The sequence below is a fragment of the Aulonocara sp. 'chitande type north' Nkhata Bay genome, linkage group LG4, assembly GCF_057382095.1.
Source record: "Aulonocara sp. 'chitande type north' Nkhata Bay isolate Kocher_YH1m ecotype deep benthic linkage group LG4, A_spYH_male_GT1.1, whole genome shotgun sequence".
Lineage (NCBI taxonomy): Eukaryota > Metazoa > Chordata > Actinopteri > Cichliformes > Cichlidae > Aulonocara > Aulonocara sp. 'chitande type north' Nkhata Bay.
In genome coordinates, this window is record NC_141347.1 from 18,582,768 (window position 1) to 18,597,281 (window position 14,514).

A 14,514-nucleotide genomic window follows, 5' to 3' on the forward strand; every position below is an offset into this window, starting at 1 on the left:
GTTTTTTTGTGGCAACTGTTCAAAAAAATGTGGATGGTTATGAAAAACACGCTATGCCAAAGCCCCATCCAGTTTCCAGTGCTTCACATTTAAAGTAAAGGAAAGGGCTCGTTTGCTCATAGATACTGATGAATATGACACATTTCTTTTGTTTGTGATCAAAGAAAGTATGACACACATTCTGACATAGAAGAAGAATAAAATGCTTTGTATGTTGAATGATGTTCAGTGCTCGTCTTGACTGGATTTTGTTTTGAAAATTTCAAACAATTACATTTTTCTGAAGCTGAGATTTAAGTTCAAGCAGATGGAGGAGGAGCCCTGCGTGTAATAATTTCACAGAACTGCAACAATGATTAACTACAGGCTACTCTGAGTCAAACTTTGTGCTTTGCCTGAATACAGTTCTTGCAGCTCTGGGCTGGTTATTGAAATTCAAGGTGTGGGACAACGCTGGAGGGGGTGTAAGTTTACTGGGTGTATAGAGTAATAAATGCAGTAACTGTGCAAGAAGGGGTTGATATCAGGTAGGGCTTAAGGTCAATATAGACATGTATATGTGTGCATGTGTATTGGTTTGCTTTGCGACTGCACTCTGGGCTTTTATCTGCTTTGTTTGCTTCCTTTGTACAGCTATGGCGACCGATTCTTCCTCTTTAAGGATTGGAGTCGTAGGATTTGGACATTTAGGTCGGAATTCCCCTTTTAAATCCCAGGCAAACACTCTTTAAATTGCTGTATATTATTTCCTGAAAGCATGTGCATGTGTGTGTATGTGTGTGCAATTTAGGTCAGTACCTAGTGGAGAGGATCAATAAAGATGGACCTGCCCTCGGTTTGACTCTGGGTTTTGTCTGGAACAGGAATTCTGGCAAGCTCAGTGGTTTAGTCCCCTCTGAACTCATACTCGGGGATCTATCGTCCTTTGCAGAAAGGTGCAAACATGTGCATAAGCATTAAAAACCCACGTGCACACAGCATGATTGTTCTGTGCACACGTGTTTTTATGTATTAAATCAGGAACGCTATAAACGTACTGTATTTATCTTCGGGAATTTCCCTTCTGAACTTTGAAGAATAATCATTGTGTGTTTTGCAGGCGATGCGATGTGATTGTTGAGGTGTGCCATCCTCAAATAGTTAAAGAATTTGGGCTCCAGTTTCTGTCTCAGTCTCATTTCATGGTGAGCTACTTCTGATTTTGCTATTTCAGTGAAACAGCTAGTACATTTCTTTGTTTGTTTTTTTGATAGATTCTTCCAATGTTATATTTTATTTATAGTACTTGACAGATTTTATTTTAATTGACTGATACAGTTTGATTTAAATCTGTCATTTTTATGATTTCATACCATTAAATCATTATCAGGCTGAACCACTGATACGAGGCAGAATGGGTCCATCCTTTCATGTTGTTTACAACAAAATTGGACCCTACCATCTGAATGTCACAGCAGAAATCAAACCTCATCTGACCAGGCAGCATCTTCTTTTGACTAATTTTGGTGAATATGTTCAAACTGTGGCCTCAGTTTCCTGTTCTTAGTTGACAGGATGTGGTCTTCCGCAGCTGTAGCCTGTCTGCTTCAAAGCTGTGCATTGAGAGATGCTCTTCTGCATATCTTGGTTTTAACGAGTGGTCAGTTGAGGTACTGTTTCCTTAAGGTACTGTGAGCGTACATAAAATGGACAGAATATCATGTCATTCGACTGTAAACAATCGCCATCTCGGTCCAGCTGAAGGTTATTAAATGTTCTCCTCCTTGGAGAAAAGTCCTCCACTGTCCTCTTCACGGACCCCTCAAAAGTATTTGACTGTTAAGCACAATTCTTTCTCACAAACTACTCATTCCTCACATAGAGAAACAAACTGTTAATGTTAATCATAACTTTTACTCAACCATCAGAAATAGGATGGCAGAGAGAGCATCTGGCTATTTAAATTGGCTATTTGCTTTGCAAATAAGGAAAATGCTCATTTCTATACTTCAATGTTCACTTTTTTGCAGACAATAGTCTTTCATATGCTTCAGGATTAACCCCAGCAAAGTCTTAATTCACCCTCATCTGTTTTTGATACTTTCCAATTAACACTTCTCAGTCACAGACTGGATTTAAATGCATAAAAGACCAAGCACATGGTATCTCCACTGCAGCTGTGACTATGAAGCATTCTGCAAATCACATTTTAAATATATCTCCACATTAATGTTTGAAGAGTTTCGCATGTACACGGGCGTTTGGTTTGATAGCGTTTGCTTTGTAGATTTAAATTCAATAACAGGTTCAAAATTCAGAGTCGACAGACGGTCATCCTAACCCACAAACACTTGAGAAGTCAACGACACTTCATCATTTGTTTTGCACCTTTGTTTTTCGTTTTTTTCCTCCTCTAGGTGGGCTCTCCATCTGCCCTCGCTGATCCTGATCTGAACCAGAAGTTGAGTCAGGCTGCTCAGAAGTATGGCAGGACTCTCTACGTCCCCAGTGGTGCATTATGGGGAGGCCAGGACATCCACAGGCTGAATGACAGTGGGAAAATAAAGGTAAAACAAGGATAGTCCAGTGTTTAAAACCATGGAAATGAACATAAGCGATTTAATGTTGCTTTTTCCTTTCATGGTTTATTTTTAGGCTTTGTTCATCAGAATGTCCAAGCATCCCTCCTGCTTTCGGCTGACAGGAGACGTCCTCACTGACTGGACGGAGGGAGAAGGCAGGCGTGTTTTGTTCAGAGGCTCCGTTGCAGAGTTGTGCCCACTCGCTCCTAACAATGTGAACACCATGGCAGCAGCAGCAGTGGCAGCAGGGACACTGGGCTTCACTGGTGTCCAGGGAGAGATTGTGTCAGATACAGCGTGAGTGCTTCTAAAAGTCGGATTGTTTGTTTGAAACCATCCTGCCTGCATCTTCCAGCTTCATGTACCTTCATGCCGCAGGTTAAGAGACTACCATGTGGTGGAAGTGGAGGTGACTGGGCCTGATGGTTTCTCAGTACACACAGTGAGGAGGAATCCAGCCAAACTCGGGGCTGTTACTGGCAGCGCAACTTACAGCTCTTTCTGGAATAGTTTACTCAGTAAGTCCTAAATGACTGCCAAACACTTTCTCAGTGAATCTGATGTAAAGCACTCTGTGTCACCCTTTTAAGGTATCTATCATGTCAACACAAACACCTCCAAATTGTACTTAAGCACAGCAAACTCCTTAAAGTAGTTATAAACAGGGATGAAATGCTCAGAGCTATTTTTAGACCTGGTGCAGTGGGCCTTGTGTTCCTCGTGGTGCAAGACAATGCCTGACCTCATGTGTGCAGAGCGTGCAGGCAGTTCCTGGATGATGAAAGCGGTGGTGATTTCATTTTTTGTTGTAATTTTAAATTCAGGCTCCAAATGATTAATGGCTGGTTTCCGGTGACCGTTGTTGAATCATTTCGCTCTCACTCAATTACTCATATTAATATCTTATGTGTGGTTTAAGTGTTTCATTAATTTATTCCATAATACACACACACACACACACACACACACACACACACACAACACTATTACAATGGTGAGTGCTCATATTAAAGTATAAAACTGTAAAAGTATTCAGTTTTACAGTTTTTTCGATGGCTTTTTATGACGCTAGTAAATGCACATATATTTATTATAGTCATCTCCAGCACATGCACCATGAGAATAAAGGATTTCAAACCCATGATGACACCTGCTGCTCAAAGCTTTCCTTTCCAAGAGGAAAAGAAAGAAAGAAAACTGGCTCACAGATGCCCTTAAAGGCCCTAAAGGAAGTTTCTCTTAGTTTATGAACTTGGGAGCTGCACCGAGGCCAAACATAAGATATATGGGGATTATATTAAGTGTGATAGCATCATAGGTCCTCTTTGAGTGTGGAGTACGGTGTGTTTCAGTATGTTTTTCATGTGAAGACTCAGATTTTTACATTCTTGTTTTTCTCAGTTTGCAAAGGTCACGGGGGAAGAGTTTACCTGTGCTGAAACAGCCAAGCACTTTGGAGGATTACCTACAACGGAAGAAGAGGATTCACTGCAACATTTCAGCTGATCTGAATGATTTATGAAGGAGATGCTGTGTAGATAAGATCAGTATGTTACAAAGAAGCAAATCTTTGGATATATTTGTTCCAATAAACTGCACAAACACAATGAAAGAAGAGCCCGTTACTGTTTATAAAACACCAAACAGGTGTATATAGATATTTAAATTTTATTATATGTTCATCTGGTGCAAGATTGTGAGAAATGGAGTGATAGTGACAGTATACGGCTGGCAAAACCATTTCCTTTTTTCCAAAACAAATACTCAAGACATACAGTAGCTTGTTTTTCCAGCCCTTTCTCTCTGTCAGGTCTTCTACCTGTAAACACAGTTTCCATCTTAGGACACAGTACCCTTTCCCCTCTGTCTTACCTCTTTTCATTTCACAAATAAATACTTGCTGAAACAGGCGAACCAAGGAATAATCTCCACACACAAGCGCGCACAAACACAGTAGGAGTACAGTGGACACACTGTGATACTGTAAGGCACACAAACAAAATGAGAACACACTCACACACAAGGCGATACCATTCTCCGAACGAGAGCGTTTTCAGCATTATCAGTGTGTGTTCTTCATTTTGTTTCTATTTTGAGAGGTTATGCAAAAAACAAGGCGCGTGAAAGAAAGAAAAGAAAAAAAAATGCTACAAAAAGGTAGAAAGTCAAGTGTGAAGCACTGTATGGTTGTCACATCATGTGGGGCACGAGTGAAAACGACAAAAAGAACAGATGCTCTTTCTGGCTCTTAATGCATAATATTGCTATGTGGGCTTTTTCACAGGAAGCTTCCCGTTTTGAACTTGTAGAGATGGTAAGCTGGTAAAAAAAAAGGAGAGATAAGCTGTTCTCCCAGCCCTGACCTACGTTTGAATGAAGTATAAAATCCGACTCCACAGTTTGCTGTTAATATTAATGATCCTCTGTTAGATCCACGTTACTCACTGTTAGTATTCTACAAAAATCCAGCAATCCTGATTTGTTTTCCTATGTGTTGATCTGTCAGTTAACCTTTTTCCTTTTAAGTTGCTGCATTTACTTCACAAAGCAAACTACCGGTCACACTGCTGGTGTAACTGAAACAATACCAAAATATATCAAACTGACAGATACTGTTTTTAAAAATTCTGAGGTACGCACAGGTTGGGAAGACACTGACAGTAATGCATTTTGTCACAACATGCCAATATTAAATTCGTCACACGCGTTCACGCAGCCACAGTCGTCTACACGGACAACTTGAACCACAGATAAGAGTTTCACTAGTGAGGTTTAGCAGTAGTGCGTCGGTCTCAGTTTTTCTCGCTCGTCACCTCGTCGCCATTCCCGTTGGCCCCGATGATGGCGATGGACTTGTTTTTCATAGGCAGCGTGTAGGGCTGGCGGATGTTCACCTTGTCCTTTTCGGCCTCCAGGTCCTCGTCGTAGCGCTCGTCATCTTCGTTGTCTTCAGCCTCGCTGTGGTGCGGGGAGGAGTGACGGGACAGGGCTGGAGATGGTGGCACTGAGGCTGGTCGGGGGTAACGGAAACCGGCGGTCTGAGGACAGGAGTGAAAGTATTAAAAACATAAACAGGAAGAGGACGCTTCAAGAAAAAAAAACAAAAACAAAAAAAACCCTCACATTTGTTTTAAATACTGTGTCTATTAAAAAAAAATACAAGTTAACTTACTTGGGCTGTATCCTGAGGTTCATATATGAAGGTGTCAGGGAAGGCTTTAGCCAGGGCCATGTGGCGGGCAGCTATATAATACTAATGAAGAAAAGAAGGAGAAATTAAAAATAAATAAATAAATAACTGTTGTAAAGATTTTATCTGTGAGACTCGTTGTTGCAAATAGTAGAGAAATACACAAGAAACTCCAAAGAAGGAGTTTCTTTCAATAACTAAAGAACTTTAAGTAAAATCTAGAGCAAGGATCTCAAACTGATGTTAGATGGTGGGCAACACACAGCCCACTGAGCTCAAGAAGGCCGACGAGTGAAACTCTCCTGTCTGTCAGTCTAAAGAATTTTAATTACACATTTAACTCCTGAGACATAAGAAAGAGAAGTGCAATTTCAACAATACATCTCGTGATAAAGAAAAGCCTGTCAGTGTGTCTCTTTGGATTAAACCATAAGATATAAATGTGCAAAATCACAGAAAAAGTTCTGTTCATTCATTGTGTAGACTGTTCAGTTTTGTTTTTTTAAATGTGAACCAAACGTAGAAGCATACATTTCTATAGTAGATAGTTCCTTTTTTTTTCTCCTTTTGTCATTTAATTGTTTATATATTACTCAATTACTTTTGTAGTATGAATGGCCACGGGGAGGACTTTAACAGCAGGAAAAGCTCAAAAATGTATGCCCCCCTTCACATTTTCCAAACCTGCCAAAAAGGCTGAACTGGAGCCTTTGGCGGGCCGATTCTGGACCGTGGGCCTTATGTTTGACACCCCTGATCAAGAAGGAAAACAACAAAGACAATGAAGGCCGAGGGGTCCAGAGATGTGCAACAGGATTTGTAATGTTACCCTGCCGAGGTATTTCCAGTCCAAGAGATCGCTCAGACGCTCAGTGCGGTTCCTCTGGATGATCCGTTGGCGGCGGCTCTGCTTGCAAAACTGGAACAGGAAGGAAGTGAGCTGGTTACATGACTCGTCCACACCCCGACACCTGCGGTCCAGGATGTAGATACCTGCAAAGCGAAAAAGCAGCAGTTTTTCCTGATTATCTTAAAAAGAGGACTTCTTTTGAAAAGCAGTAGAATTTAGAAGAGAAGGCATGAAGATGCACCATATGCCGTTGGGTCTGCTATGTGTTCCTCCATGAAACAGCCAAAACCTGACAGGTTAGTGGAGATTGATGGAATTCCCATGACAGTGCACTCAGCTGATAAACAGGGAAACAATAATTAGTACTTTTATATTAATACACACATAGATGCATCTTGTCAGCATGAATGAATCATACCAGGTGTGTAGCCCCAGGGCTCATAGTAAGAGGGAAAGACGCCAAGGTGGCAACCTCTTACAAACTCCTCGTAGTCCATTGGAAGAAGAGGAGAGGTGGATGAAAGGAACTCGGGATGGAAGATAATCTAACAGATGAAGAAGAAATTCAGTGTTACAGACAGATAGGGCACACTGCCAGAACCAGCAGCATGAGGGGTAATTCAGATTGAGGAAAAAATAAAATTACAGAATCATGCTCACAACACTTTTTTCTTTCAGGTGTGACTATGATACCTCACAAACTAAAAAAAATAAATCAAAATAAATTAACAACTTAAATCCCAGAAAGGCGACAGGGAATCTTCCAGCGGTCACCTCCTGTCACGTGACCTACCTTGACCCGGTCAGCAGAGCTGTTGAAAAGGCCGATGCGGCGAACACAGTTGAGGATGGGGTCGCTGCTGTCCTCCAGCATGTTGTGAGTGCAGATCGGAGGCTGGCACTGTCTCTGAGTGGCAAAGATGGCGCGCTTCATGATAGTGAAATCCTCTTTGTCCAGCATCTTCGACACATCTGGCAGCTGCCCACTGAAGAAAAAGCTCGAGTTAATGTTAAAACGAAACTCACAGCACAAAAAAAACAAAAAATCAAATAATTAGCAGGTTTGAATTTAATAAAACCAATAAGATTTCAACATTTTTACAAATTCAGGTATATCCAAGTTTAATGCATACCTTTATTGGGGACTATTTATTAGGAGATATTTGTTGTAATAAGCTGGGTGTCTAATACTTTTTACATCTTACAGTTTTTAAGAGGCAGGATTAAAAAGGGGTCGACTTACACCAGAAGTGACTCATAAAGTTTCTTTCCAAAGCGCTCCTTCACAGTCTGAGCAGTATCCCTGCCAGGGACAAAAAAATTAAAAAAATAAAATAAAAATTCAAATCCATTACTCCTTTAAGTTCAAAATGAATAACTACATCTTTAAAGAACCTCACCAGAGCTGCTTCCTGACTGCTTGGCCCTTCAAGGTCTCCACATTGAAGTTGTTTGTCCGAGCTGGCATGATGAAGAATGCGATCACTGTCACGTCACTGTGGTTGACCTTTGATGGACCATACAGACACTGGAGTTAGATTTTGTTTTATCTTTTTAAAAAAAACAAAAAAAAAAACCACCTAGGATTGACCTTTCTCCTTCCACATCTGTGAACACATGTGCACATCTGTGAACACAGCCACACATACGTACTCTCAGTAGATAATTGAGTCTGGCTAAAGCCTCCAAGAAGATGTCGGCTCCTTTGTTGGAGAATTCGTACCTCCCAGCGATGAAGAGGAACAAACACTTGTCCAGGTTGAAGTCGAGGTGTCTGATGGTCAGATGATCACCAACATACAATTAAAAAAAAAAAAAAAATACACAACTTGATTTGTCACTTCCCCTTTCTGGCTAAATTCATTAACTTTTAAGCACTTTACACACGCTGTGACGTGCGGACTAACCCATAGAAGTGTCCCCTGACAAACTCCTGAATCCGACTCTTGCTCTGAGCGTGGAGGTTTTGAAACTCGTGCATAGCTGAGAACTTCTTCACGTTGAGCCCGTTGGGAGTCACGATATCTGTGGAAGCAGGCAAAGCATAAGCATGCAGTAGAGAAAAGGTGATGATTTGATAGTCAGGTAGATTAAAAATCTCCAAAGCATAATTAATACTCGATATGTATAGTTCAGGCTGAAGTAGTTTTAAAAGAGTGAGTAATTTAAAGTGGAAAAAAATATTACTATGTAACATTTTTAAAGTGGTTTTTGGGAAGCTGTTACTTTTTTGTTCTTAAGACAAAATGAGTCATGATTTTTAAGGATTTTCTAAGGGTTAATTTAAAATAATACTACACTGAAAGCATTATATTATATATATTATATTTTACATATTCAGACTTCTATATTCAGAGTATTGCAGGGGGAGCTGGAGGCATGCTGCCGTCTTACACACACCAGTCCACTGCTACACACCTGGTTTCCTCTTGAGCAGGTGTTCAGCCTCAATGGCAGTAATTTGAGACACTGTGGTGAAGACGTGGGCACAGTGTGCCGCTGCACGCTCTATACAGTAGCGATGGTAGATTTGTCGATCGCCCGCTTCCTTGTCTACATTGAACTGAACACAGACAGACCACAGAGAGTCTATAATGTAGTCAGCTATTTTTTGAAATAGTTCATATTTATATTCATATAAATCACACATTCAAAGCCAACAACTGCTTGATGGCATCTTTATTTATTTATTTATTGAACTGATACTTAATAAAAAAGCAGCTACATACCTCTGCTAGGTTGTTATAGAAGTCCACGTTTCCAGCACACAGGTAGCGCCCCAGGAGTGTAGCATGTGTGGTGAAGATGGTTGCCACTGGAAGCTGTCTCTGTCTACACAACACCAGCCCCAGCCCTGCCAGCCACTCATGGAAATGGGCCACAATGTGCGCAGGCTGCTCACACTGGGCTGCAAACTGTGATTTGGAAGGAAAGAAAGGGTTCAGATTAGTTTAATATGCTGCTTTAAAGAGCCCTTTAAACTGCTGGAGGACCTACAGATAATCCATCTTTATGTTTTATGCCCGTTCTCATCAGCTGTGTAGTATTAAGTCTGAGCTGCTGACCTCTCCCAGAAGCCAAGCGGTCAGGAAACCAAACAGCACCGCATCGTTGGCCTCACGGTCAAACCATGGCACGCCAATGGAACAAAGCTCCCACAGCTCGCTCTTCCAGGAGTCTAAAGACCAGGCGGTGAACGCGATATCAATGAGCACAACGTAGGGACTACCTTCAATAAGCCAGCGGCCAAAGTAGACCTGTAAGAAAACAGACAAGGGCGAAAGGGAGAAAAAAAAACTGGTTAGTCCTTCTCTCTCTAACATAACGTAAGTGAATGACTTCTATGTCTTTACAAAAATGTATTCCAGTCTAAGAAAGCCTGGATTGAGTATTTCTCGTTGTTAGAATTGCAATTCATGCTGCTTAGAACGCAACTAAAGTGGAATAGTTTAATACACTAATGCCAAAACTAATGATCTAAAATTTGTACCAGCAATGAATAAACCTTTAAAAACACATCATCTGGTAATCAAATCACCATCTTCAATTCTTAAAATGACATTGAGGTTCTTATGTTCCTTCAGCCTTATTTAGGCTGCACAGAACCATGAACAGGCAAATTATTTCCCCTCCTCCCACTTTCCACTGCTGGCACCCTGCCCCCACACCACTTGTGCATCTGTAAGCAACCCTGGGCCCCATTCATTCAGTGTCCACAACTACTACCACTACTACAGTCTTTAGCAGGTCTGAAAAATTTGTTATTTAACAAAGGTTGCATGAAAGTGCATGAAAAACAAAGACATTGCATGGGAATTGATAGGATAACTTTAAATTAGTCAATCAAATGATAATTAACTGTGAGCAGCTCTATAAAAGCAGACGTTTTGCCAGTTTTGCTTGTCTGGAACATTCAGGTATGTGTTAACAATCCCTCAATCATCCCATGAGTGGAAAAGCAAATTCCCCTCAAGGTCAAACTGTTCAATGAGCCATATTTGTTGAAAACCAAACACAGCACGTCAGCACAAATACCTCATACTGACTGTCAAGCACGGCAGTGGAGGACTGATGATGTGGGCTTATTTGCAACCCCAGGACTGGGGCACCTTGCAGTCATGAAGTCCACTATGAACCCGTGTGTATATCAAAGTATTAAGGGGTCAAATGTGAGCCCAAATATCCGATAACTAAAGCTTGGTAGAAAATGGGTCCTGCAACAGGACAATGATTACAAGGACGGCAGGAAATTTGTGGCTGAAAAAGAATAGAATCAATGCATTTTCTTAGCCCAGTCAGAGTCCAGACCTGAACATGATGGAAATACTCTGGTGGGACATTAACAAAGAGCTGCATGAACTGAGGCAACCGTTTAAAGAAGAGTGGATCAAAATTCCACCACAACCATGATCAGAGACTGATAATGTCAAACAAAAAACAAAACAATCCCTAAAAGTTACTGCTGCTGTTTCTACAAACTACTGAGTCACGGGGTGCACTCTTTCCCCCCCCACACTGCTTCTGCAAAATAACAATGGCACAGTGAATATGTCATGCACTGTTGTTCATCAGGTTGTATATAAATTATTTCAGTATTTAGTAAGAATCAATAGATTTTTATTATGTTCTGATACCGGTACATAAAACCTTAGACGTTTTGTTTGAAAATGGGAGGGTCCTGGGATGATACCTGTAATCCACTGGGCAAAACTAAACAAAACTATCATTACAAACCAAACTTTCAGACACACCGAGTGTTGCTGGGACACCCTTATTAGCAATGTAACATAAGTAATGTTATCTTCAGATGCCTCTGCTGTTGAACCACATGTGCACACAGAAACAAAGAGCAGAGGAGAGGGAAGGAACTAGTAACATAATATGAAACATGCAAATTCAGTGTTGCTGCAGCCTGCTTTTGCTCTCTTCTTGTCCCATCAATTGTGGCTGAAAGTAAACCATACAGGCTTTACTGACCTGGCTGCACTAACCCCTTTAAAAGCGTACCGCTACCAGTCCTAACCTTTTCCCACAACTCCACATTACACTCAGAATGACACAGCACAAAGCTTTAGAAGTATCACACTCCGTCATCTATTTCTGGAGCGCATTTGTGAGAAAGAGAGAGATAGAGAGACATCGATACAACTTCTAACCTTTGCGGGGGAAATGTCACTGGGTTTTGAGTTGTGGTCAAGGACAGAAGGCTGGGCAGAGTGGGAGTGTGTCAGATGTAAAAGATGAGTGAAAGATGAACTCTAATTGGGCGTTAGAGCGCACATTCACTGCATGCATACACAAATAAACTATTAGTACCTCAGCCACGAGTTGTTAGGATGACTGCCCGTCAGTGGATCGTATAAATTTAACTCAGTGTCTGTGTGTGTGTGTGTAGGGGTGTTTGTGTTTTAGTTTACATATGGTAGTACCTTACACCCACTGGAGTTCATCTTGTCAATGGTCAGCCTGAGTGCGGGGTTTGTGGGCTCGATCAGCTCCACCTGAGTGCGCACATTGCTCTCCACATAGGGACCCACCAGGAAATAGTTCTCCCCCCATTCCTCTGAGGTCAGACGGGCTTTGGTCTGGATGACGGTGTAGATGCCTCCAACTTCACACATAGAAAGATATAATGTGATTCAACACAAACGACATTGTCTTTTGGCATAATTTTTTTTAATTATCTTCAAAAACCACCAAACACTTGCCTTTGTTAGCAACCTCCCAGGCTATTTCAAAAAGGACGGCATCCTCTAAATCAAACTCCTCGTCCCATTCCTCCAGTCCTGACAGGGACGTGACAGACAGGCTTCGAGCCAGCGGCATGCTGGGTAAATATAGAAGACACTCCGCTGAGACGGGGACACCTTACAACCACACACACACACAGACACAAAACGTAAATGTCATGTGCTGCAGTTATTTCCAAGCAGTTCACATGTACTTGGATACACGTTGCCAGCTTGTTTATTTCTGTCACACACTGATTTTAAACTCCTCATCTTTGATAAAAGCATGTCAAGTTTTTTAATACGTTGTCTAAATCATAAACAAAAGCCACTCTTAATCTTTAAACTTCACCAGGTTAACCTCAAGCGGCTTCAATGAGCAATTTCCTCTTAACCAACATCTCCTCACATAGCTATATGAAACCTTTACGCTTTCATTAAACAACACACCCGGTTGCATCATTCTTACGACATTACACAACTGGAATCCAAACTCAACATATCTCACTTCTTTTCACAAGTCTCATTTCCACACATTTCACCTCTTTCCCTGATATAAGATAAACCTGCAGCTGCTCTCACAGGAACCAAGCGCCTGGTCAAACAAACGCACTAAAGTGTTGAGTAACAGTAGTCTATCTTCAGGTTTCCTTGGGTCACCATCTAATAGAACCACAGGGCTTCTTCTTCACACATGCACAGAAATGCACATCACTTTGACAGAACATTTTATTTCCAAGCACTCCTGCACCTGCATCATTAGTACTGGACATTTAAAGGTCAGTCCTCTACTTTGAGTTCAAAACCGGGTGTTCTGTTCCTGCTTGTAGATCTGATGAAACTTCTGGCACAAATAATAATAATAATAATAATAATAATAATAATGGATTGGATTTATATAGCGCTTTTCAAGGCACCCAAAGCGCTGTACAGTTCCACTATTCATTCACTCTCACATTCACACACTGGTAGAGGCAAGCTACTGTAGTAGCCACAGCTGCCCTGGGGCAGACTGACAGAAGTGAGGCTGCCATATCGGCCCCTCTGGCCAACACCAGTAGGCGGTAGGTGTCTTGCCCAAGGACACAACGACCAGGACAGAGAGCCCCACAAAGTGGGGAGAGCCATGAGAACGGATAAACAGATAAGGACACTGATCAGGTATAAACTTGATCCTGTAGCAAATGTTGCTGATGATGAGCTACTGTAAAAAGCAATCAGCTGATGTTCATGCATGCAAACCAATAGCCTCTTCCACATGTTACAAAAATCCTGTCTGCGCTTTGATTTTTTTTTAAGGTAATTTTTTTTTTTTACTGTAAGGAAGAAGATGATACTCAAATTCCAGCGTGTTTGCGCTGAGCTGCTACTGATAGCACTGAACACAAGGCTGACCCCGGGCACTCACAGACGGAGAAGCCTTCAAGTTGATGACAAACCAAACACTTAAGCTTTGCATAAATTTGCCTTCTTATTTTTTGGATGTAGCCCCTCGAAGATTCTGTTCTGATTGTGTTTTTATAGCGAGATATGAAAGGTCCTCAGTCCATCATCACCATGCTTTACACCGATCCTGAGCGTAAACACCTTACTGCTGAATTAAACTTTCTCTGGAAATCCACATGGGATTCCCCCCGGCTCTGTGAAGGGGTTCCTATCTGCCTCATTAGGATTTCATTGTAAACCATCATCATCATCATCATCATTACCATCGTGACCTTGCTGACGTCCCTTTTAGTGAATAGAGTGGTTACTGCTCAGCAGGTCCACATTGCTGGGAAAAGGGCACAATGTCCCAAGACAGGCACGTCTTGAGACCCCAGGGAGCAACAACACGCCTGTGTGCGTGTCTATCGTGAGTTTCGGGGCGAACGTGACATGAAGCACCTACTGCATCACTGCTGCGGAAAAACACAGACGCCGCGTCCTGAACCGATGCGCGCACGCCTAGGATGTATTCTATTATCACCGGGCAGGCTGAAATAAAGATGTTCACTTACCCTTCAGTTTTGTCCCAACTTCACGAAGATGAAGCACGCATTGGCAGCTGTCGCAGTCCGTCCATAAAAATAATAACAGCGCAGAGTGAGAAGAAGAAGGGGGCGGCGGCGTTGGTTAAATGTCAGCGATTCACATTGGCCCGGTGCGCTCGGGTCGTGCGGAGGGACGGGACGCTCATGGCCT

General features: G+C 41.8%; 2 protein-coding genes across 5 annotated transcripts; one reads left to right on the forward strand and one right to left on the reverse strand.

The window, feature by feature from the left end:
- Positions 1-385: 385 nt before the first annotated feature.
- On the forward strand, positions 386-4,566 carry aspdh (aspartate dehydrogenase domain containing). 3 transcript variants are annotated; one of them, XM_086288878.1, is made up of 8 exons: positions 386-527; positions 634-690; positions 791-935; positions 1,100-1,184; positions 2,397-2,546; positions 2,635-2,858; positions 2,940-3,079; positions 3,963-4,560. In XM_086288878.1, the coding sequence occupies exons 2-8, from the start codon at positions 636-638 to the stop codon at positions 3,998-4,000; spliced, it is 837 nt and encodes a 278-aa protein (XP_086145004.1). In that variant the 5' UTR covers positions 386-527; positions 634-635; the 3' UTR covers positions 4,001-4,560. The 3 variants fall into 3 exon arrangements, with proteins under 3 accessions (XP_086145004.1, XP_086145005.1, XP_086145003.1); XM_086288879.1 differs by having other exon boundaries at positions 397-464; positions 3,963-4,563; XM_086288877.1 differs by lacking the exon at positions 386-527 and having other exon boundaries at positions 552-690; positions 3,963-4,566.
- Positions 4,181-14,514, reverse strand: gys1 (glycogen synthase 1 (muscle)). 2 transcript variants are annotated; one of them, XM_086288876.1, is made up of 16 exons: positions 14,331-14,514; positions 12,310-12,428; positions 12,031-12,212; positions 9,667-9,858; positions 9,331-9,516; positions 9,020-9,164; positions 8,509-8,626; positions 8,255-8,375; positions 8,002-8,108; positions 7,845-7,904; positions 7,395-7,587; positions 7,020-7,146; positions 6,843-6,938; positions 6,581-6,744; positions 5,734-5,814; positions 4,181-5,599 (listed from the first exon to the last, which is right to left on the reverse strand). In XM_086288876.1, exons 2-16 carry the CDS (start codon positions 12,425-12,427, stop codon positions 5,354-5,356), a joined length of 2,136 nt encoding a protein of 711 aa, XP_086145002.1. In that variant the 5' UTR covers position 12,428; positions 14,331-14,514; the 3' UTR covers positions 4,181-5,353. The 2 variants fall into 2 exon arrangements, with proteins under 2 accessions (XP_086145002.1, XP_086144999.1); XM_086288873.1 differs by having other exon boundaries at positions 12,310-12,468.